We start from the raw sequence: 26,875 nt of genomic DNA on the forward strand, positions 1-26,875 counted from the left end.
AAAATCCAGTAATATTTAATTTGATTATAACTTCCAAGTTCATTGCTTTATATCTAATTTAAGAATGTATATAAGACTAATTGTTCAACAGAGATCTGACTCTGTTTTAAACTTAAAAAAATATGCTTCTTTCCTATAAATCTGGAAACATCCTGAGGAACAAAAAAAAGTCAATGATGATGATATCCTAATATTTAAACCATTATAAAAATATCTGAACAGTTTTTATATAACATATGTAGGATAGACTTTCAAAAATGACTAATACTGTAATAATTACTTATTGTAAATTAAAACTTCTAATGTAACCTATCTGGCTAATTTAGATTTATTTTATAACAAGTTCTGTGCGCCTAAATTCCTAAAGATGGCTCCAACAAGGCTAAATATTGAAGCAATTAAAAAAATTTATTTACATTGTTATTCAATGAAAAGTGATGTCAACTTTTACTACATTATTTATTATAAAATAATCTGATAAAACTGGAGAAATAACCAAATGAAGGAAGCAGTACATCTTGTATACTCTAGCAATACTATTTATTATATACTTTTGTTCATCTACTAAAGTGCCACACTGTCGTTATATTGCTTCCAACTGTGTGTTATCTAACTACATGCTAATAACAGTTTATTATATAAATATATATGTTAGAAAAGTCACAAAACTATTACTTATGAAAACTAAAAAATAAGTACAATGGAAAAAAAACCAAATAATCTCAGATTATTCAGTGTTATAAAATAAATCAGATTACATAAAATGATTAAAAGTTAGTAATAATTAGCACAGTGGAACCTTGCTTAACAAGCATAATTCGTTCCAGAATCTTACTCGTAATGCAAAACACTCGTTAAGCAAAACAATTTTTCCCATATAAATTCATGCAAAATATGATAATGTTTTCCATGCCAAAAAAAAAAAAAAATACTCAAAATTTCATGTATAACGTTTATTCAAAGAAAATTATACAATAAACATTGTTAAGTAGCATGAATCATCTTCATCTTCTAATTTGACAAGAAATGACAGTATAACTGCCTCTAGTCAAATTAATTAATTTCTAATATTTAATTATAGCCTTTATGTAGCCCAATAATTTGGCATATCGTTTGGCGTGTATATTATACAATGGGCTATGGTTGTTGATGTTTGTGTGTCTAAACACAAATCTGGAAAAGTGTGTGATCAGAAGCGACACCAAGATGCTAGCGGAATGAGTGCTAAACACAGACTGATGTAGCATGCGCACAATCCAGTACTTTCCCTCATCACTCATTATGCGAAACATCGCTCATTAAGTAAGTCATTTTTTTACTATTTGTTTTGCTTGTTATGTGAATTAATTGTTATGAGAGGTGCTCCGTAAGCGAGGTTCCACTGTACTGTGTAATAAATGGTCTAATTGATAACATGCTATCCTGACTTGAAGATATTGCAAATTCATATTTAATTTCAATTTGTTTGTTAAGATAAAAATTCACAGACCCTTTAAGAAGCCACATGACCTTTAATTACAGACTAAGACAAGCAACTAGAAGAATTACAACTGAAGATTGTAGAGGTGTGATGAGAGCAGTGTGTTAAAACATGTTATGAACTAAATAAAGAATTTCAGTGAAGGTGTGTCTTTTGAAAAACAATGAAATTACCAGAAACCAGACAACGGGATATTCCTTTCAATTTGTTCATTAAATCATATTTAATTTCAAGTTGAATTTTTTCCATATATTTCTGACTTATTTATAAAACTGTTTTAAATTATTTAGCTATTAAAACTTTTAAGAGATGGCAACAATATCTGGCTCTAATGACAAATCTATTTATTTATTAATTTAGTAGTAAAAGAACAACTACATCAAATACATAATAATATTAAAATTAAATTAATTAAACACTACATCAACAGATATCTGTTTAAAAATAATTAAGCAATTTACTGAATTTTCCTGATATAATGTAACTCAAATTACATTGTATCTTACTTTACAATCAAAGTGTTTTTAAAGTAAGATTTTAAGTATTCATTTTGTTTTACAATTCCAGATTATTATTATAACTCTAAAAACTGATGAAAACTTTTTATATTTTATAAAGTAGATAAGTTAACCAGTACCAGCTCAGATCCATCTGCAATATAGCTGTGAGTACACCCTTTGCTGAAAAAATTCCTCAATAAAAACATTGTATCAACTATTGTTTCGATGAATTAATTGAAGTTTCGGGTTACTTTCGGATATTTTGATTTAAAACTGTGATAGATCTAAACTTTCCTAGTACATATCTAGTTTAGAAATCTGTTCAACAAAAGCAGAAATCTGAAAAGTTGCAATGGCCTAAAATCACCAAAATAATAAAACAGTAGCATCAAAGAGAAATGATGTGGCAACATTGTAATTTATTTTTTCATTTGAATGCAAAAGTTTTTAGAATATTTTGCAATGTGCTTCAAATCACATTGTTCTTTGATTTTTATTATTGATAATAGTTTATCTTAAAATTAGTATTGTTATGATGGCCATTAGTACTAAATGTAAAAAAAAAACTGTATTTCTAATAATTCTTTAAAATTCTTATTTATGGCCAGTTCTAGATATGAGAGTAAGGTAGTTTATTCAGTATGCAACAGTATATTTTGCATTGGAAGTTGTGGTTGATCTTCAATAACAGAAAATGAATATAAAAATAAACATAAAGGTGCTCTTTCAACAGCAACGTCGGAATCTTTAGCTGTGAATTATTTTATGAGAGTAGAGCCATCTAATGACTACAACTTAGCTGTACAAAAAGATACATTGATTTATCGTACTATAATGCGCATCATAGTCTTTACACCACATTTCTGTGCTGAAGTCTTAATTAAAAATATTTTTTCACCATGGGCAAATAAATAACCTAAATGGGAATTAGATCAGACTGAATATATTTCTTTATTGACATTTCAAACCACAAAGGTATTACACTTCTTTCTTTTATGGTTAGATTTTTTAATCCACTTGATAAGGGAAGAAACATCCATAATCTTTACTGAAACAATATTGGATGTTGTTAATAAAACTGTAGCATTATCAGCTGATAATACTAACTAATTTTGGGGATCTGAAAAGAAAAAGTCAATGTTTACACTTCTCTTCAATCCACATTGGGTGAATCAATTTTATTACATATTTTTTATATAGCATGTATTGTTCACACTAGTGTGCTTACAACAGTGAATTCCATTCCATTTGATGTAAAGAGTATAGTGTAAATATCTAACTTTCAAAGTTAGATATTTTCAAAAAGATAGAACTGTTTTTTTGTGTTTTGTGCATTCTTTCCTGACGAGGAACCTCTGAAAGATGGCCAAAAACATTTAAACGTTAAATTTTATTTGTTCATTTTATGCTGGAATTTACATTTAGGTGTCAAGTTGTTTGTTTAGTATATAGTTCCAGTTTAAGTGTGCCAGTTTTTTAAGAGTATAGTGTGGAAAACATTTAGTTTAATTTCATATGTATACTGTCAGGACAGAAAACTGAAGAACTTTTATGACTTTGTGAACCAAGATTATTCAAAGATTTTGGAACACATTGTTAGGTTGAATCTTAAGCACATAACTGATAGAAAATTAAAAATTTATTCTGCAAATCCTCTAAAATCTTTCTTGTCTCAAAATACCAATGCTCCACAAAACTAACAACAGTTTTGAAGATCTTTGTACAGAACTACAGCTGTTTCTTTTATACATGGAATCTTAGTTTTATTTCATGACATCACAGGATTTTAGAGGTAATGAGAAAAATATACATGAATCAGCACAGGTTATGAATGTTCAAACAAAACTTCAAAGTCACGTGGATGAAAAATTTGTTCTTGTTATTGTTAAGCATTTGTTAAAGCATCTTAGGAAAAGAGAGGATTAATAATACACATGAATTCTTCATTATATCTAATGCTTTTTCAGTTCAATTCAGCAATTGATTATTTAAATATTTAATATAAATATACTAATAATCTGGAACTGTGCAAATGCTTGCTTCTCAAACAGATCCCAGAGAAGAAAGAAATGGAGATAACAGTTTAGGTTTATCAAGTACAATAATATTTCACTTGATAATGACATGACTTTTTGATTAAATTATTTGCTTAAGAAACTTTGTATCTCAACTGAAAAAGTTTCTGGGACAGTTAAATAAGTAATATGATGTTTTCTTGATTCTAATGTGCACATTTATTTTGGACCAGAAAAGATCTCAAAAATTGGGGTGTACATTAAAATTAAATGAAAAGTTGAATTAATGCAGCCTCATTTTCTCTTCACTCTGCTCAGCAATTTGTGTATATTATATTATCAATATATACATTGTACTGTATATTATTACAGTTTTAATTTTGGTTTTGGAACAGTTTAGTGATCTTTTAAACTCCAGAAAGCTGAGTTCAGCAGATGAATATCTTAAAAAGCTGTGTTTAAATAGATTGTTATCCACTATGCTAAAGAATACATATTCAGATAGTTCAGTGTGATACTACATATCTAATAAATTTCATGCTTGCGCATACTAACATAAAATCTTGTTGTTCACAATCATTGATCACGCAATAATTTTGATTGTGATTCCGTATTGATCCACAAATCTTCTGTACCCGATAACAGAGTCATAAATGAATATATTTGAGAATGTGGACATCGTAAAGCACTGTAAACATGAAAATAAAACACTTCAAAAAGTGCATTTATTACTGTTTAAATGCATTAATTTTTAGAGCTACATTTTTGATATAGGGTGCACATTGCACTCACAAGCTACTTTTTTGGGGGGTTTTGATGTCTTGAAAATTAGATGTGCATTAGATTCAATGGTGCATTAGAATCAAAAAAACATGATAAGTAATGTGAGATTTGAAAACATGAGAAAAAAAATAAAGCCATATTACATGTGGAACTAATTTTTGCTTATCACATACAGAATTCAATGCAGCGTTGTATGAAAATGAACATATTCTTAAAAACAATCTGATTGTGAATCGGCATTTTTAGTTGTAATTTCTAACCATCGTCTGTAATACTGTGAAAATCTTGAGCAAATATTACAGTTGTGATCAAAATAACATCTACTAATTAACTTTAGAAACAAGTTCATATTCAAATGTATATAAACATCGATTCTTTTGTGTCAACTTGTGAAATTGGCACTGGCAACTCATCACTGTCAATCTAATAATTTTTAGGAGTCCTCTGACAGACCAAAAATATTTGATCAGCCTAATAAAATTTATAAAACCTAACTGATTTTCATTATATACTGTACTATAAATTCAAAACATGCTACTGTTATTTGTTTGATATTCAGCAATTGAATCTATAAATTCAATTACTGAATATTAAGCAATTATTTATATTAAATTATTAAATTATTTTTATATAAATTTAAATTTATACAATTTTTCTGAATACTGAATAGTTTTAATTCTGAAGAAAAACCAAATCTTATATGTATTTTACTACATAAATTCATTAAATACATATTTATATGCAATTATCTTATAAAATTATGTTTTATTTTAATTGAATAATGTTATTTAATGTCAATTATTCAAATATATTGATAAATTTCATATTTATCTTTGCTTTTTCAATATAATTTTAGCAAAGCCATCATTACATTCATTAAATATCTTATGAATCTATATATGGTAAACATAACAAATAATTCAATTAATTATTATTATTATTAAACAATTAAATATTTTAAAATATTCAGTTAATATTTAAAATATTAAATGTAATTTAATCAGAATGTTAAAAATCAACGTTAAACCAAAATTATAATACAATTCTATTAATTATTCCTTGAATTAATAACCCATATCATTTATTTATTGATATTTTATTAATAAAATCCAAATATTCCAGTTCCAAAAATGTTTTTAACAGAATTTAATTTAAGAATTAAATCTATTATGGATAATTCAAAATGATTAAACCTTGCTTTATACCTACACTGCAATATGGATATAGATATACTTCAAAGTTTTTTGTAATTCGAAATGAAATCTATTTGATGTTTGCACAATTTTTTCACTGTTTCAATTTTGCTTCTTTTTCAGAATAAATAAATCATATTAAGCATAAAAATTAAATAATATTTGTATTATTTAAAATTTGTTTTTCCATTTAGTACTTTTCTCATAGAGAATATCAAAAATATTCATCATATGTTTAAACTGACAATTGTTAAATTTAATCAAAGTCAGTTCTGATATACGAATAAGAGATATATAAAACAACTTCAATAAACAAATTTTAAGATTGATGAATCACTTTCTGATTTCAACAAAAATTGATACTTGATTATAAACTGATATACAATTACAGTCGAGTCCGCATAAGTCGTAACCCGGATAACTCGACACTCGTCGGTTACATAGTCAATTTTCTGTGGTCCCGGCCGACTTACAAAGGCATTAATGTTATTAATGTTAAAAAACTCTGTTTACTCGACGTCGTTTAACTCGTCACCACTGGATAATTCAACATACTTTTTCTGTTTCACACTTTTTTGACATCTGATAAGTCAACTCCCCCCTGAAAAATGAGTTCACACCACACAGCTTATTGTACGGTATGAACTCATTTTTTCAGGAGGGGAGTCAACTTATCAGACGTTGACAATGTTGTTGGACATAAAAAACATGAAAACAAAAGTCTGATAATTAAATGCAATTAAATGTTTTTTTGTTATGGTGACATAAAATAAAACACAATACAATTAAAGAAACATTAAAAATACAGTAAAACCTTATAAGTCAAACTGCATTAACTCAAATCTGTACAGGTTCTGGCATTAGTATATAGAGCTTTCCATATAATACAATCTCATTAAGTCAAAATTGCATTTCTTTGAAAACTGCAATTGTAATAAACTTCAGTACTGCTACCCAGATGTTTAAAATGTAGTAAAATTTTACTGCATTTTAAAAGTCTTAGTAGTATTATTGTGGCCAAAATTATCAGTACCTTTAACTCAAACCTATTTCACTATGTAAGCCTCTACACAGACAGCTCTGTGAACTTCTCTTTCTTCTTATATTCCATATGAATGCAGATGATTAAAATAAGACAACCAGTGTGGCTCCATGCAAACACACCCCACCATTACAGCATTGCATTGACATCCTTTAACTGAAACACTATGTTACCAGCATTCTAATTGGGACATGAGGGGGCACCTTAACAATGCACTCAAAAGCAACATAACTCATATACAATTTTTAATCACTATGTGAACAGATTCTTGAGGCTTGATAAGGGGAAATTTATGGCCACAGAAAAGTTTGAGAAAATCACATATTAAATTCATTAATTTGAAACTCTAACTTGAAGCTGGGAGTTTTTACCCCTTAAACTTCAACTTAACAAGGTTTTACTATATTAAAAATAAAATAATAAATAGAATTTACCATATAAACTGAATGTGACATACAACATTCCCTCTAATTTTTTTGTAGCTGAGCAGAACATGTACTTCTCTGAGCAAAAAAGTTTTGCTGAGCAGATACATAGACAATTTTATTTTTTTTCCTTTAAAAGGTAAAATTAATTAATTATAAAGTAAAGATTAAAATTCGTTTTAAAACATACTTCCATACAAAATATTATCTTTTGTCAATGATTTAATGTATTTAATCGAAATATACGTAGCAATAATCATGTCGCAGACAGAGTGAGAAATCAGTAAACAACAATTCAAATCAGTGTGCATGCTCGCCTGCGCGGCACATGAATTCTCGTGTGCGGCAACAATTTGAGCATTGTGCAGCCGCGCAGCTTAGAGGGAACCTTTGCGACATACTGTATAATATACATTTGTCTTTTTTCATGTGCAACATAAACAATACAATAAATTTTATAACATCATTTTTAATGATCATTGTGATATAATAATTATATAGTTATGTATATATATATATATATATATTTTCTGTTACTTTAAATCCATAATATATGAAAAAATTACATTTTATAACTTGCATTTTTTTAAACTATATTTTACTTTGTATGCCATTAAAATAATCAATCTTTCCTTGTAAATGTGCATACAAATATCATCCAGAACAGAGGCATCTATCAAAAAACATCAGAAAAATTGTGCCATCACCAAAAATAATTTTTATGAAATATATTATAGTAATAAAATATCTTTCATTTATTTCATTCAGTTATAAATGCCAAACAACTGCCAGATTATATCAGACAATAAAGGGTAATCTGGCAATTGTTTGACATTAATCTAAAAACTGGGTTATTAAATAGGCATATTTGTTATGAATAATCTGCAATCAAAAGAGCAGTAGTCTATTCATTTTTGTTTATACCAAATCATAATAAAAATTTCAACTGACATCACTGAAATAATATTTCAGCTGAATGAATGATACAAATGCTTATATGATTCAGTTTATTATAAATGATAAATTATCTATCTACTTACTGTCATATTTAATAAGTACAGTAGAGTCCTGGAAACTTGATATTCCATTAAATTGTCATGTTGTTCAAAAACAAAAAACAAAACATACATGTAATCTAATTTTTACTTTCATAATTTAACACTAGGATCAGATAAGTTATCACTCTTCACTGGTTACACTTGATAATAGCATCAATTCCATGTATTAACAAAGAATATAACCCTTTTTCCAAGGTGCCACTGCAAAATGCCAAGATGAGAATGTCACTAACTTGTAGCCATTGAACAGCCAATAGTTAAATTAAAATTTAACTACAAGTAGAAATAGTCACTGTCGGTACATAGTTAATACGTATAGGAATTTGCACATACAATACCACTATTTAGACTGGCATCATTGCTACACCATAAAATTTGTCATTTTAGGTAACTTGTCACTTTCTCAGTCTATATAGGATGGGAAAGAAAGTCACTTAACTTCCCTGCTATAGAATATAGAATGTACCGAAAGTTAATTCACTCATGTCAGGAACACGTCAATCTGTTGAATGCAACTCATATTGAATGCATCTCTGAAACTGTAAATGGGAAGGGGGTCATGTGATACATCATTTAGGTCAAAAATTGCTGAAATATTTTATTGACCTCTCTTGAATGGTTACAGAGTTATGCACATTACATGATGTGCTCAATGTACATTCTTTGGGTACATTCTATATTCTGTACCAGGGGTGTTAAGTGACTTTCTTTCTACCCTGTATTAAGTTGAGTTTGCAGAACTCTACTGTATCTCTTTTCTTATTTAATATTACCTGTATTTTTATTATATTTTCAATAAAATCAGAGTGGCAAAATATAAAAGTAAACTGAAGGAGAAGGACATATTCAAACTGTATTTCAATATATATATATATATGTTTTTGTAATTCCTTCATAATAAATATGTTTGGATGTAATCCTTAAAACAATTTCATTGAAAATATAAAAAGTGTGGACAATTTTGTTTTAATTTTTAAAAGATTTAAAAATGATTAAATTATAAACAATATTTGATATTACAGTAGAATCTGCTTATTTTTATTACTTCATCTACAGTAATAACAATAGACAACTGATAACATTAAACAGAATAAACAAATAAAACTGTAATTAATGAAAATTCTGGTTTTATTGAGTCTGAAATAAAAATATGTTAAAACATTAAAAAATATATAATGTGAACATTTAATAATTCATAATATTTCATCAGCATTTAAATGAAGCAACATATGGTGGCAATCTATGTATGGTGTAAACTGCTATATTGTGTGTGAGTAAATAACAATTAAAATAATTAAAACTGATAATAATTGCACACCATCAGTCATATTTTGAAGCTGGTGATACAAAAAACTTCTTAAAAATGCCTATTTACCTGAAGATAATGATTACTTATTGTTATTGAAGTTTAGTTATAATTAAGTTTCATTGTAATCAAACCAACTGAATTCAGAAGTAATAACAAAAAAGAACAAAATACATTAAAGAACATATCCTTTTTTTTGTTCTTTAACATATTTTGATGTTTTATTAAGAGAAACCCGAGAAAGGCCTCATGGCCAACAAGGCCAAAAATATTTCTTTTGAATAAATTTAAGCTGCTAAACATCAAAAATGTAGTTGGTTCTGTTAAGTTTTTAAAGTGAATTTTAACTTACATGTTTTGAGACGTAATATTTCTAATCATACTTAATAACTTAAAATATCTATGATTACATAAGCAGATTCTACTGTATTTCACATATAAAATACTGATATCAACTGAAATATTTCAAATTAAAGTAATTTTAAATAATCAGAATATTAGATTATTAATTTATTATAACTTTATCATAAAAATTATTTAATTATTTTTTACTTAAAGTTTATACATAATAGTCGAAATAAATATAACTTATTAGGAAAACGTAATGGACCCTCTTTAGTGTCAATCCTATTTAACGGCAACTATCAGCTAGTATCATCAGTTTCTGACATGCCGGGGGAAACCTATTATACTTCAGTATACAATGAATTCCACTTTAGGAAAAATGTAATCTTTTTCAAAAATTTCCTTTCATAATGTTTAAATATTTCTAAAAAATTTCAATATTTATTTTGAAATTATTTCAATGATTTTAAACTCAACTATCTTCTAAAAGCTGGAATTTTTGGTTAAATTATACAAACATTTTTCATATGTTTCCAGCACTCATTTAATACATCAAACAAACATTTTCAACCTGATTTATAGACCTGCCTCGGATTAAAAGCCATCCAAATACAAAGGAGTTAAGTTTCATTTTAAAATGGAATAATTTGAAGATTCCGTGGCATTATTTTAAATTCTATTTAATATTTCATTAACTGTCCACTTCCATATGCTTAATGTTTATTAGAAGTTATTTCATATTATTATCAAAAAATAATTCTATTTTTATTTAAATCTATAAATGTTAAATTACAATGTAAGAATTTTAAATAATGTCATGGAATCTTCAAATTATTCCACTTTACAATTCAACTTAACTCCTTCATATTTGGATGGTTTCTAACCTGAAGCAGGCCTGTAAATTGGGCCAAAAATGTTTGTTCAATGTATTAAGTGAGTGCTAGAAACATATGAAAAGTGTATTTGTATAATTCAATGATTTTATTTAAAATTTAAGATATTTATATTCAAATTTTTGTATTTTTATTTACACTTATAATGTATAATGTAAAATAAAAACTTTATATCATAGATAACCAACCAGACATGTTTCAAGAGCTGCACCTAAGTAGCCAACATGGTAAGAGTCAACAACATGACAATGCAACATAATACTGAGATGTTGATGAAGCCATGATAATACTACATTTAGTTTATTGTCAATCAAATTAAGTTTATTTACTGCATGAATACTGATTTAGTAATTTTGCTATTCTAACATATTTTTCTTATTTTTGAAAGGTTATAGCAATGTTATCTAAACTTTTTATTCAAAATCCCTAAGAACATTAAACAGCATTTAAATGACTGCTAATTTTTTGTATGTAGTGGAACTTTGTTTTTTCTTATAGTGCTATTTTGAATGAATGTAATCTTTGAATAAATATCCAATAACAAATATTGATTGGAAAATTGAGAGACTAAAAATTCACATACAAAATAACGTCTATATAACTGTAGTATAAAATATAAAATTGGTTATGATAAGCTCATAAAATGCAGAGAATTTTTTATGCTAATTGCAGTTCATTATACTTAAAGGACTAAAAACGAAGACTATCTGTATAGAAATTTCCTATTTTGTAATATAGTAGAACTCCTATTATCCAAGGTTCTGCATTATCTGAAGTAAATCAGTAAGTGAATACACTACTCATATTATAATTTATAACAACTTTTCTGTGAATGCACTAAAACCATAAATACTATAGTATTTTTAACCTTCAATTGTATGAGTAAGCAACATTTTTAAAAACTTTCTGTCCTAAGGGTACTAAAAAGTCCTTTTTTCATTGCCATTGCAAATTAAACAAGACTCAAAATGAGGGCAGCTGTGGTGAGGGATAAAGCCCAAGTATCCAAGACAGACTGTCCATGAAAATTGATACTGAGGTAACTGCTGAACATTGTTGCAAAGAGCGGAACCATTATAAAATAAAATATTCTAAAAGACTTTTAAAGAAAATATTAAAAAATAATGTGCATTACAAAATGATTTGTACCTTTTATAATTTAACTTACATGCGAGACTATTAAATGTAACTATAATTAGACACATTTTTATTCTTAAAATTACACATATTAGCTTATAATAAATCTTGTAAAAAGTGCTTTTCTCATGCATGATTAAATTCACTAAGATATAAAAAGAGTCTAAAAGGATACCATATAAATTGTAGTGCTTCGGAGCTATTATATACATATATAATTTTTGTTTGTTTGTTTTATTTTATATTTTTGTTTTTCGTTTATGTTGTGTCGCGTGTATGTTTCTGTACGGGTCCTTTTCGTTTCCTTCCGTGATACCACCAATTACCTACTGGCTGGGCTTTCGTTGTGATGATTGGCCCGTCGTGGGGTCACGTGGGGCGGAGTGACGTCGGCTAGCGGGAAGTTATAAAAACACGTGTAACCCATGTATGGAGAGTTTTTTTCCTTTTGTCCTTTGACTGCCTCTTGAGGACTTGTTGGTTGGCAACCTGAAGACGTGGCGGGCCGTTAGAAGAAGAAAGCGGAGGTAAGAGGATGAACGAAGGATAGGTGAATTACAGCGCTGAAAGGAAATCGACTTCCATCGAAGGAATTACACGAAATGAATAGGGGATTACCGTCTAACAACGAGGAGGACTAACTGTAGTATCACCGTTGTTGACGATTTTTTGTATTACAAGAGAAAGTTTGTATATTTAGTCGTAATAATTGTCGGGAAAAATAGGGCCTCGTGTAGAGAGAAGGAAACTTAGGAGGGTGATAATCGGACAGTATTAAGATTGTAACGCGATCGGATTCCGGGACTGAGTCGTGTATCAATAATTAATTGTGTTTTTCGTCTCCAATAAACCTTTGTTCAATTACATGCTTCCACCGACTATTCATTTCCACTTTTTTGGGTGTTATTCCCTTTCTTTCAAACCCGCAGACCACGTGCTTGCGGAGTTCACAAAATCTTTTATATTTTTAATTTTTAATCTGAAATGGTTGTGACCATCTGTTTTATACAAGTTTGAGTTTTCTAAAGTAGTATTGATCCACATTATCTCGGATAATCAAGATTCGATTGTATATACAGATTATATAAAATCATTAATTACTGTTTATTTTTTATCACACTGTTTATTAAGTTCAAAGTTTTAGTATACTTAAAATATCACTTCAATCCGTTCAAAAAATTATATGATGATCTAATATAGAAACTCAGACCTTACTTATTTTTTACTAAAGGATTATCGAATAAAAATTTAGTATTTATTTATTATTTTTTAGTTATTTTTAGTTAATATTTGTTAGTTATTAATTTAATTTCAAATTAAAAATATATGTAAAAACTGAATGCATTTGAAAGATCCAATTCAATTATACAGTAAAACCTCTTTTAAGTTGACTATTAAGAAACAGGAAAACTAAACATCTCAAGGGATGATCTTGTCAAAGGAGTAATGAAAATATATGGAAATATGAAGTACTATGTCCAATAGTAATACATAGTACTAACAGTATATATAGGATTCTAGTGTATAACACTACACAAACTACTGTGTAGGCAATACAACAAAAACTATTTAATAAATGCTACACTTGATTAACGACATACTGCAAGAAAATTTATTTATTAATACATCACATGTAATCATGTACACTATACATCAAAATGTACTGCATACCATTGCAAATGTTTGATTTAAACTAATCTAAAATGGACATTTGTTTTCTCTGTTTTAAGTTTTGATGCCTTCAAACATTTTTCTATTTGGACAAACAAATTCCAAAACTCACCAAAATTTTATCTAAATTTGCTGTCCTCAACTACCATTTTGCCTATCTCTATTAATGGAAAGATTAAATTTATTGGCCTTATTGTATTATTTAGTTTAATAAGAATGGATAGAATATAAGAATATACAAATAGGCTAACTTGATGTTTAAAACATTAACAGGAAATTATTTATATTTGCCACAATAGGACTGAATGTATGAAAATAAAGACTGAATTTGAAAAAAAAAAAAAATTGAGACAAAATTTTACACCTAATGCAACAGTGAAAACATACAATATATGTTGCACTGTATATACCAATGGTTTCAATTTTATTATCCCATCCAGGATAATAAAACTAGTCATATCAAAGAGGATATTTTATGCAAAGGAATTATAAGTACAATAGTCATTGATTGGGTAAAGGGATTGTTGGCTCAAGGAGGATTAAAAAAAATAAGTTCAATGGAAGAAAAATTTTGTTCTAAGAAAATCTATTGATCTAAATGGATGGTCATCTGGAGGAGTTTTACTGTACACATTGTTTGTTTGGAAGAAGGGTGTCATAACTCAAAAATCATTTTTTTTACTTTTCAATTCCAAAATATCTGTACTTTTATATGAAAAACTGCCACAAGTGCACTCACTTGGATGCCAAATTGCAGCACAATTTAAGTTTAAGTAATATTGACATAAACTGTGACATTTTTTCCATAAAAATGTCACAGGTTATGTCATAGCATCCAGCTACTTTGGAATTGTTATATATATATATATTAAATATTTTACTTTGAAATTCAATAATTAAGACCACTAAATTTTCATTAAAAAATCCTTTTGGATAAGTTAATAAAGATAAATTTTCATATTAAATCAAAAGAAAATTTTTAACAGGTTGATGCAATTGAAGAAACATTAATTTATTGTTAGATTCTTTAGTCTTTATACTTCTTCAATAACTTTAAATATATTTTATATTTGTGCAATGATATTGGATGAATGTTCCTTGAGTTCTTCCATTTTAATATACTGTAATAAAACGTTAGATGCTGTTGAGTTACACTAAAGCTATTTTCATGATTAATTGTATTTTTGAACATTTTAAACGTTGAAATGAAATAAAATTATTATAAGTATTCAAAAATTTCTTGTGAACTAATATTATGTTGCAGTGAAATTTAGTATTAACTTCAGAATAAACTCTTACACTATCATCAAGGAGGAAAAATTTTATTCAAATGATTGCTGGATTATATTGGACTATATTAATGCTACTAGTAATAATTAAATATTAAGTAATTTAGCCTAGTGGGTAGGCATTAGGTGCCATCTCTTGATAAACTTAATAATTATAAAAAAATTAATATTTAATAATTAATTTGGAAGGTTATGGAAGAAAAGAATTGGCCCAAAGCAGGACTTGAACCCACAACTCCAACATACTGTGAGAATACATTGCCAATTATGTTACCCAGATCTGTCTGATCTTTGCTTCCAGAACTAATGGTAACAGAATTGGCAATGCATGTGCATGGTATGTGGAGTTGCGGGTTTAAGTCCTACTTTGGGCCAATTCTTTTCTTCCATAACCTTCCAAATTAATTATTAAATATTAATTTACTTACAATCATTAAAGTTATCAAGATATAGTACCTAACACTTACCTCTATGCCAAATTACTTAACATGTAATTATTAACAGTAGCATTAATAAAGCCAGATATAATCTGGCAATTGCTTGGCACTAATCTTAAAGATCAGGTGAAACAATGTTTATATTTGTACAATTTTATTCACTTATAATGTTGTGGAAATGGTTGAAATTGTGAGAAAGTTTATATCTAAAACATTTCTAATATTACAACTACAATTTTCTAGATTTGTTGCATAAATAATACAAGTTTATTGTAACTAGGAAAGTAAAATTAGTATTATACATATTGAAGTATATTCTTATAAATAATATTTAATTATCATATAATAATTACCATATATAGATACATGCAAAAGTTAAATTCTCATATAAACAAATATCTTAAAAATACTATAGTTTTATACCAAAATATAAATGAATTTTTATAATTGCTGTTGACTAGTAACAGATATAAAAAGAAATTGTAATTAAGTGCTTCACAATATTAGATTTTGAATCTTACCTCTAATCGATCCGTGCGAGATACTTTTTGAGATGCAACTAAAGGTGTAGGGACAACACTGAGAGGTGCAGCCATAGCATCAGCAGGGACCATGCCAGGCATCATTGGTGTTGGTGTTAAGTATGGATTAAATGATGTTGTTGCCATTGCTGGTAAATTTGCTAAATATGGATTTGTGCTAGCCTAAAAAATTTTCAATAAATTTTAAACAGTTTTAAGTAATTTCAAAGAATAAATTTATATATTTTTTATATAATTTATATATTCAATAAATTACAGATTATGCAAATATAAAATAAATATATAATTAAAAACACTCCAAAACAATCTTAATAATTGCATTAACTATTTCAATTTCTAACATTCTTAGTCATATTTTACTGACCTTCCTCAGGAGAAACTTACAAATTGAATGACAGTGGTTGATGCGATTAATAAGGCTTTTTGGAATGTTTTTACTATTAAGCATTGCATTTTTCTGTAGCTGTAAATATATGATTTTATTAATATACACTTCTCAATTCCTAACATCATGAAATTGCAACACCATGAAAGAAAAGTACTTGTACTAATTCCAAAAACCATTTAAATGTTGTAATATTTCATTATTCTAACATTTTCGATTGTTTAAGAGAATTGATAATGTATGTTAGAATAAAGAAATATTACAACATTTGAAGTGAGTATTTGTATAATTGCGATTTGTATAGGAGTAATAAGTTTAACATAAAAGAAAAGGCACAAAATTATGAAATTCAGATGTATTCTGAGATATACAAATAATCAGAATTCTGTATGATTGAAGACATAGGCAGCACCTGAAGGCACAAAAGCAACTACAACAATGCCTGTGAGAGTTAACTAACTGCAGAAAGCTGCTTCAGATGCTTGAAATATGCCTAGAATACAAAAACGTGAAGTATTTCACTATTTGACCACTATTAAGCAGGACAGAATTATCAAATTGAGAAAAGTCATATTGTCATGTCTATCTTTGCCAATCATTTGGGCTGAAATGTCATTACTGCTTGTTGCAGTGGATTCAAGAACAGTCAGGACAATGCTAATGAGGAAGTGATATGTAAAAACAAATTTCAGAGTGCATGAATCAACATATCAGGAGCATGAAAACATAATTCTTTTATTATCATAAGACTATTGTAAGAAATCATAGTTTACTTAAGCATACAGAGCATAAAGGTTTAGCATACAGAGGTGTAAATCTATCCATATAAACAATTAGAAAACACTTGCACAAGACTGGCTTTCAAGCTAGACAATCTTTGAAAACATATCTTTTATGCTATGGAACAGAATAAAATATTTCTCTAAACCATCAACACTATATTGATATCTTCAAGGAATGACTCAGTAGCACAATATTCAACATAAAGATTAAAATTGGCATTGTTGATAGACATCCCTTTGACACATTCCAGGAAATTTGACAACATGGCAATCAGGGCTGTAACAACTGCCCTCCCCACAGACCTCACAATGTGGGATCAGCAATATTTGCAATGAACAACTAGAAATTTTTAAGTTGGTAATAAAAAATATGTAAAATTTAACATTGAAACATCTGTAAAGAATATATTATTTTGTATATTTCATTACAGTAGCATACCTTAATCTAACACTTTTTTACATATAGCTAAGATGTGTTTTTATGTAACTAACTAAAACCTGATTGTTTCAGTATATTTTATGTCAATAGTACACAACATAGCAAATGTGTTAAGTTAAAAAATTGTTACTGAACGTCACAATGCCAGGCTGAAATTTTTAATCATATTAAATTTAAATTAATCAGGGCATCCAATCCCTAAGCTTTCTATATCTGGTCTTGATTTTAGTAGTGTCTTATCCCTGTACATCATACTTCTCCTAATAACAATCAAGTCATACCAGTCATATATCTAACTCTATTCTTAAGAAAATTTTGAATTGAAGTCACATGACTTCCTGTCCAAATTGCAAGTTCATATATAGTTAGTTAGAACCTCTCGCTCCTAAGCTTTCCATATCTGATCTTGGTTTTCGTCTAATCTAACTCCATTCTCAAGATTAACAAAAGACAGTCAAATAGATGGATGACAGTAGGAATGTATAGATCTGCAATTTGAAAATTGAGCCCAATTAACATAAAGTTGACTATGTACTATAGATTTATATAAGAGTTTCTAATTGAAAATCTTTAAAAGAAATTAAAAAAAAAAAAAAAAACAACAACAGTAAGTTATTCATTTGAATTTAAAATAAATTTTTATTTATTATTAATATTAATGTTGATATTTGCTCATGGATCTGCAACACACAAAAGAAAAATTTCCTTTCAAAAAATTTGCAGGGGCCATGTAATTTTCCATTTTGGCACTAATGGCAATATATCAATTTGATTCTGATTCTATAGTATGATTTCTTTGAAGATGTTCCTGGAGCTGTTTTCTAGCAAAATGATGCCTATCCACATAGCCTTGTTTCCACAAGCAGCCTGTATGATTTAGACATCTTGCCATGGCCTACAGCCTCTTTTGAACTTATTGGCAACTGAACATATATGGAACTTCATCAGTTAATTTCATCAACTATACTGAATGCTTCTTGTCTCTGATTTGAATATTTTGCATGCATAATTAAATGCTATATTATACATCTTAAGCAAATGATTGACAAATCTTGTTGATGCCATGGAAGACAACAATAGGTGTTGCTGCATTTTTTTTGGACACTCATTATTAATAAATGATCCTGCTTAGCATTTTTTGGGCTTAGTTTTTGATCATTTTGTATATCACAAACATCTCTGTCTTTCCTGAGAATTTCATAACTCTGTACCTTTTCATTTATGGTGATGCAATTTCAATGTTCAGGTAGATATGAAGTTGTAGTTAGCTCTTGTAAAAACAATATGAAAAGTAAATTCAGAGTATTAAATAATCCATTAAACTTAAGACAGAGTAGATAAATGTGTAAATGATAAAAATAATGAAGAATATATATATAATTTTAGGTATTAATACCATTATAAAAAAAACAACTTATTATAAATTTTCCATAAGCCACATTACTTTCCATCACACATCATCTAAAATTCAAGATATACCTTGTTTCAAATTTTCAGAACCATTGTAGAAATTAAGAAGAAAAATTATTTTATTACTTGCCAAACAAATATACCGTATTTTCCAGTGTATAAGACGACTTTTTAACCCAGGAAAATCTTCTCAAAAATCGGGGATCATCTTATACACCGGGTGTCGTCTTATAGGGCGAGTACATCCCAAACTCTATATTTTAACTGTAAAAGTCGGGGGTCGTCTTATACGCCGGAAAATACAGTAAATATGAGAAAGATAAATATTCAAATTTAATGGCATTTTTCAAATATATAATAAAAAGATAGTAATCTAAATACAATAAACAAATATCCCATTCTTTAAAAGTTTGCAACTATTACTTTAACAAAATAATAAAAGTTCATAACAAAAAATTACAAAAAAAGAAAATTTTATATTTAACTCTGTTTTCCTAAAAATTATTATGGCATTTTAACACGTGAAATATATATTTCCGAAAAGTAAAACTGGGATCGTTCTGGTTTCAAAAATTATTGTTCCAATTTTAAACTTTGAAATACTAAAATCCTATAATGAAACTCCATTACAATTTAATAGCTAATTTTTATTAAAGTGTACAAATATTTTCATTGTTAAAGTAGCTAAAAATACTTATTTATCGAGTATTAAGTATCAGAGATTCATAGCATATTATTCAATAGCATAATAGTTAAAGAATACATAGCATTTTTATTTAATTTTGTACTTTGCAATTAAGTTATAATTTAAATAATAAATTTTTTAAAAACAGACAATAATTATACACTAGATAATTGTAATTCAATTGATCATAATCAAAATTATCCATGATGGTATATTTAAATATTATACAATCTACATGTAGTTTGTGATCTTTCTTAATTTACCTTTTACTTTTCAATTATTGAATACTGTATTTTTGTGTATATAACCTACAGGTTATCTGTGTTTAAAAGATAATTCAAAAGAGGTTGTGAATTTTGCAACATAGTGGATTATATGTTGATTTTAAAACACAATTACAAACTCATGTATGGATTAATGGCTGCTCCACGGGCATGGAGTATGTACTGGGTGGATAATGCAAATATTCTAGCAATTTTCTGTGGAGTATATACCATTATGAATTATATGCATAAAATTACAGTACTCTTAATGTATGTACAATTATTTTAAACAAATTTATTTATGATTTATAAACATTCTTAATAGGATTTTCAGAATTACAAATCATTTCTGCCATTAGGTTATTCCTATTATCATCATTATTACTGGATATCTATTTTATCAGTCAAGAAATAATGGAGTTACACTATTACTTTTAATCAATTAAATTAGTAACAAATAAGTAAAAGTTATTTTGTTTTGAATGTGGAGATATCTACATTTTCTGAAAGAAAAATAATTTGGCATTTTGACTGGGACTGAAAAGACAAACAGCAAATATAATAAAAAAAATTTTAATGAATTTAGAGAGAATTATATTTTATATATAACTTTATATTTTATTAAGAGAAAAAATGATCCTGATTAATTTTGATATTTTCTGGGCATCCAACTGAAAAATAACTACAGTGGAACCCTGTCTATCCAGATCAAACAGAACCAGGACCAATCTGGAAAATTTGTTAAAGACATAAATAACACAGTTTAGATGTACATTATATTTCATTTATTGCACATTATATATACTTTTACGAAATATTAACAGTATAAAGCAAAAGACATACAATTGTTGTTTTCTATCAGCTGGTATAGTACACATTTGTACATCAGTTTCCTGACCATTTGTGTGAGGCAGAACTTCTTTTTATGACCTTGAAAAGGTCATAGTAGTTCTTCACTTTTTCAAGGTCAAATGGGTGATTCTGCTTAGCGCTCCATAGGAAAATCAAAGGACTAATTTGAACGAAAGTAATTGCGATATACTGTACTGTATTTACTTTTGTTATCAGATCGTCGGTTATAAAGTTGTAGGTGTTCAAAATTGGCATTGAGCCAAGGGAAAATGGTATTCCTACAGCTGCAATATTATACTCAAGTAAGAATGCCCTACTTACAAGTTAGTTCTTTGATTTTTTTCACATATATAAGTTTTCTGTATGTCTGTGTTACTTATTCTGAATAAAGTGGAGATCTGGATAAATGGGGTTCCAGTGTAGTTCAAAGATAGGAAATGAAAAATGTTGTGAATAAAAATTTTTCCATTTTCCTAACATGGCTATCAATATATTTACAAAATTTAAAATAAAAATGCAGAAAGTTTATTTAAAATTAATACATGGTTTTCTCACAAAAATAAAAAATTGAAAGTACTTTTTTTAGATATGAGACATATACAGTACAATATATCTGATATCTGCTTGAGTTAAAATTCTTACATTATGCACAATTCATACAATTTAGTATCATGCAAAACAGAACATATTAAGCAGTATTTCTACAAACTTCACAAATCTAGTATCATAAAAATAAATTATATATTTTGATTGATTGTTTACTGGTGATAACATTCAAATTCAAATACAGTGGTACCTCACTTAACGAGCACCTCACACAACGAGTATTTCGCATAACAAGTAAAACAAATTGTAAAAATTTGCCGAATTGTGAGCATGCGGCATGCTCCATCAGTCTGTTCCAGTCAGTCTGTCTAAGATGCTAGCACTTGTTCTGCTAGCATCTTAGCATCATTTGTGATCACATATTTTTCCAAACTTGTGTTCACACATATTACTTATAAACATCAACAACCATAGCCCGTTATATAATAAACACCCAAAACGATATGCCAAATTCTTGGGTCATTAAATTTAATGACAGATTCCAAATTAAATTTTAGAAATGTCTGAATTAATAATTAACTATTTATAATTATTAAATTTAATACGAGATGGAAACAACTGTCTACCTCTAGTCAAATTAATTAATTTCTAATATTTAATTATAGCATTTACATAACCCAAGAATTTGCCATATCGTTTGGAATGTTTATCAAACATATTAGCTGTGATTTTTTTTTGTTTCTGCAAATCGAAATCTCATTCCAGGATGGTTCATTCCACGCTAGAAGAAAAGATGATGATGATTCATGCTCCTTAACAGTGTATATAGTAGACCCCCTTATAACACGAGTTCATATAAAACGGATTCATATAACATGGCAAAAAAATTGTAATCGGGTTCGTATAACACGCTAAAAGAGGCTCGTATAACACGGTAAAAGAATGAGACAGATTGTCATGGCTGACTCGTGTTTCGATAGGATTGGTCGAACCTGGACCAATAGTGGACAAACAGCGGATCTATTTGAGAGCTACCAGCATAGCGAGGACACTGATTGGATGACTGCCGTCCAGCGGCATGCATATATACGGACAGTTTAGGCAGGAAAGTTGTGTTTTCTTGTGGAAAAAAAAACATTTATTATTCAATGGCAATAAAAATTTGTTGTCATGTAGTGCCTTAAGCTTGATTACTAAAAAAAGTTATTTTAAATATAACAAGTAAGTTAATCGCTTTGGGCTGTGAATAGCTCGTGTATTTGTAAAATCTAAGTGAGTCGTACAACACAGATTCATATAACACGGAACGTATCTAACGTGTTATACGGGGGTCTACTATAAGTAATTTACAATTTTTTTTTGAATAAACGTTATATATAAAATATTTGAGCATTTTTTGGCATGGAACGCATTATCATATCTTACATTAATTTCTATGGGAAAAATTGTTTCGCTTAACGAGTGTTTCGCATTACGAGTAAGACTCTGGAACGAATTATGCTCATTAAGCAAGGTTCCACTGTATTCTAGCAGTGTTTTAGAATCTGTTTAAGGTTATTGAAAGTGCTCTGAATCCTGGAATAATAGTTAGGAAATTAGCAGAAGAAATGGTTAAAAAAGAGTGAGAAGCAGAGATGGCATCCTTATGCAAGATTTTATATAGTGCCCTAGAATTATCATTATTATAATGTTCAGCATTAATTAGTTATTTGTAACTGTAATTAGAAATAGGTATATATTAAATATAAATTCCATAAATTCTATAAAATAGGTAATATTAAATAAACAAATCATAAATAAGAGAACAGCTTAGTGAAAATTAAATTCCCCTTTTGAGACTGAGTTGTCCTTGGCCTCAAGCACTATGTCTTGCATAGGCTGCTCAGTATGTTCCATTGCCCCTGGAGAGAAGAGTTAAGATGAAAGGTCATACAAGAATTAGATAGATGAGAAATAAGAAATTGGTTAACACAAAGAGATGAATGAGATAGAATGATTTAATAACTAGGACCACGGATGTAGTCATAAATAAAACATGAAGAGCAGGTAATAATTTTATGAGATATGAAAAGAAGGTTAATCATTCATTGTTAAAACTATTATATAGTTTTAACATTACATTATAACACATTTTGTTTAAACAAAAGACTAAAATGTAAAACTAAATGTAATTATAAAAATTAATTCCAAAAAACCTTAAATCTAATAAATAAATAAAAAAATGAAATGTTTATTAACAGAGCAAACATTTTCAACCATGTATAATGGCCATTTTCAGATTCTAGAATGGAACATAATAATTGAAACAGAAGGCAAATTTCAAATTATAAGCATTCAAAAAATATAAATTTGCATAGCAAGTCACAAGTGCAGGAGCATAAATACATTAAAATCATCATACATCATTATCATATTCAAATGAATTCCAAGTGTGACAATACTACTATCTTCAATAAAATTTTTTGTGGTGTCTACAAGGAAGTAGTGGAACTCTCCAACTTTAGAATTGCATACAGAAGGAGCCATACTGCCTTTTTATTACTCAGAAATGATAAGAATTCTGCTGATGAGAAGACTATACCTACAGTCTACTCAATTCCTTTACAGGATAAACAGAGTGAACTGTTGTTACAAATATGTGGAAGCAAAATCTTTGGTCACTAGAAACAAGGAACATCAAGACACCCGTGTACTACTAATTTAGCAGCTTTTGCTTGGGACTGTGACATTGATGTTTCTTTTGAGAAAGCACACCTAATATATTATATATATATATTAGGTGTGCTTTGTGTATATATATATTAGAAAATCTAGAAATTTATAAAGCTATCAAGAAAGGGACCATGATTAGCTTTAAAGATTCTGCAGTGATGTCACATACTTGGAGGACATTCTTTAAAGTTTTACAGTATTCTTTATCACCTTTTACTTCATTTATGTTTTTAGTTACAATATTTGTATATTTCACTGTACTTATTTAATTATTTTGGTTTTTATTTAATATTTCTCTTGTTAATTTTTAATTGTATTGTCTATATTTTATTTAATTAATATATTTATACTCCTGCTCACATGACTCACTATGTAAATTTGTATTTTTTGAACGCTTATAATTTCAAATTTGCTCTCTGTTCCATTTAGTATGTTCCATTATAGAATCTGAAAATGGCCATTATATATGATCAAAAATGTTCATTCTATTAATTAACATTCTACTTTTAACTGGATTTAAGATATTTTTGGAATTAATTTCATATCTTGTTTATTATTTTTGGGGGGTATTTCACACAAGCACGAAATGTTACTAAATCAAATCAAAATGCCAAATCAAACTACTGCAGAAATGACATAAACTATACACATAAATAGCATTTTACAGCAATATTTTAAAATTATTTTCATACCAAAAATTAATTTAAAAATAAATTCAATAATGGTATCCGCCGACCAAAGCTGAATAAAATCGGGCGAGAAATGGCTATAATATTGATAATTAATAGACAATTTGGCATTAGAGGTAGACGTTAGGCACCATCTCTTAATAAATTTAATAATTACAATTAATTAAATAATTTAAACAATAATTTAGAATTACTGGAAAAAAAGAATCGGCCCAAAGCAGGACTCGAATCCACAACTTCTGCTATCCGTGCAGACACATTACTAGTTACGCTACCCTTCCAGTAATTATTATTTAAATTATTTAATTCATTGTAATTATTAAATTTATTAAGAGATGGTGCCTAACGTAAACCTCTAATGCCAAATTGTCTATTAATTATTAATAATATAGCCATTTCTCACTCGATTATATTCGGCTTTGGTTGGTGGATAGCTTTACATGTATCAGGTGTAGTAAAGATGTTTGATTAAATTCAATAATATATTTATATAACATATTTTGTAATTTTTGTATGTAATTTAAGTACAAATTTTTTCATTTATGGCCATTTTTTATTGATTGTTTCCAGATTTTATTTTTTTAACTGCATTGCATTTGGCAAATGAAATTGGCAAATATGGTAGCATAATATAAGGTAATACTCTTCCTTCCTCGATCAGATGACACTACGATAAAGCGCCCTCATGGTGGAAATTTGAAAAATGTAGTTACAAACACATGTACTTACATAGGTGTAATAAACACAGTTTTAAGACATAATTTTATTTCCTGTCACTTTTGCAGAAGACTTTTTAGTAGAAAATCCATTAGAGTTGGGAATAAATTAAAATAAACAGGCCATTTTTAAATAAAGTTACTAAAATAAAGTTACTAAAATATTCAAAAATATACAGCTTTTAGTAAATGTATTCATTAAATACACATACCTAAATCTAGCTAACAAATTCCATTACAAGTAAATTTCCCAAAGGAAAGTTAATCATCTATTTTACATTGCTTTTGATCATTTTTTAAAATGTCATTAAAATTTAATTTTATAAAAATGTATTTGTATCAATACATTTTTATAACAATGTATGTTTTATATTAAAAATAAAAATATTAATGCAAAAATTTTTACAATCTCTTTAATGTTTATTGCAAAATAAAAAGTACATGCAAGATTTACTGTCATCAACATAGGACGTAAGAGAACTGATAAAAATCAACATAAACATATTAATTTAATGGCTTTTTTTGGCTTAATGACCAATGAAAAATGATTAATGCTTTTTGCTCATGCTGGGCAGGACTACTTGGCAGTTGCAAGCCTGTAGCACATCTTACTTTTTTATTAGTGAAGAAGAAAAAATAGAACCAAGAACAAGTTTACCACAAGCTTGGAATAAACCGGCAACTTTAAAAAAAGAATACAAACAAGCAACAAGGCTTAGTCACATTTTTGGAGCAAGAGAAAGATTGGAAAACAAATCAATTCATATCTCAAGCTGATCCAAATATAGTATACTGATAGAAAACTCTTCAGATATTATCTGCTCAATGAAAAATGTATTGTACAGAAATGCCATGGCTATACTGTTCTTCAGATGACATTATCAGAGACAGTGACAGACATTACTGTTTATTGGAAATAAAATATCCATCAAACCTTAGAAATGCTTTTATAATTAATGAAGATGGACAAATCCTCCGTACAGATTTAATCTATGCGTATCTTCTGTGTCTTTTTTTCATTAAAAAAAAATATTAAAAAAACTACTCCTGTGGTATTACTATAAAACATATTACATCCCACTACACTACAAATATTTTGTTTCTTTATTCCAGAAGAAAATTCACTGATTTTGCCATGTTAGCTCAGTCGTAACTCTGTTGTTTGCAACTACAAAGTTCACTATTTTACCACAAGAGGTCTCCATCAGTAGCACAAAACTTATAGGCAAGAAGCCTATATAATACCTGTAATTCCTAAAAATTTTTGAAACTGTTGCACT

General features: G+C 28.0%; 1 protein-coding gene across 5 annotated transcripts in view; it reads right to left on the reverse strand.

The window, feature by feature from the left end:
* LOC136968563 (muscleblind-like protein 1) overlaps nucleotides 1-26,875 on the reverse strand; it is a 194,829-nt gene that overhangs the window by 86,814 nt on the left and 81,140 nt on the right. For all 5 annotated transcript variants that reach the window (XM_067262575.1, XM_067262589.1, XM_067262581.1 and 2 more), the window contains exon 4: nucleotides 16,096-16,278. In XM_067262575.1, the coding sequence (XP_067118676.1) occupies nucleotides 16,096-16,278 (183 nt within the window). The remainder of the gene's footprint in view (nucleotides 1-16,095; nucleotides 16,279-26,875) is intronic.

Source organism: Centruroides vittatus, unplaced genomic scaffold, assembly GCF_030686945.1.
Source record: "Centruroides vittatus isolate TY-2023 unplaced genomic scaffold, ASM3068694v2 contig_1033, whole genome shotgun sequence".
Classification (NCBI taxonomy): Eukaryota; Metazoa; Arthropoda; class Arachnida; order Scorpiones; family Buthidae; genus Centruroides; species Centruroides vittatus.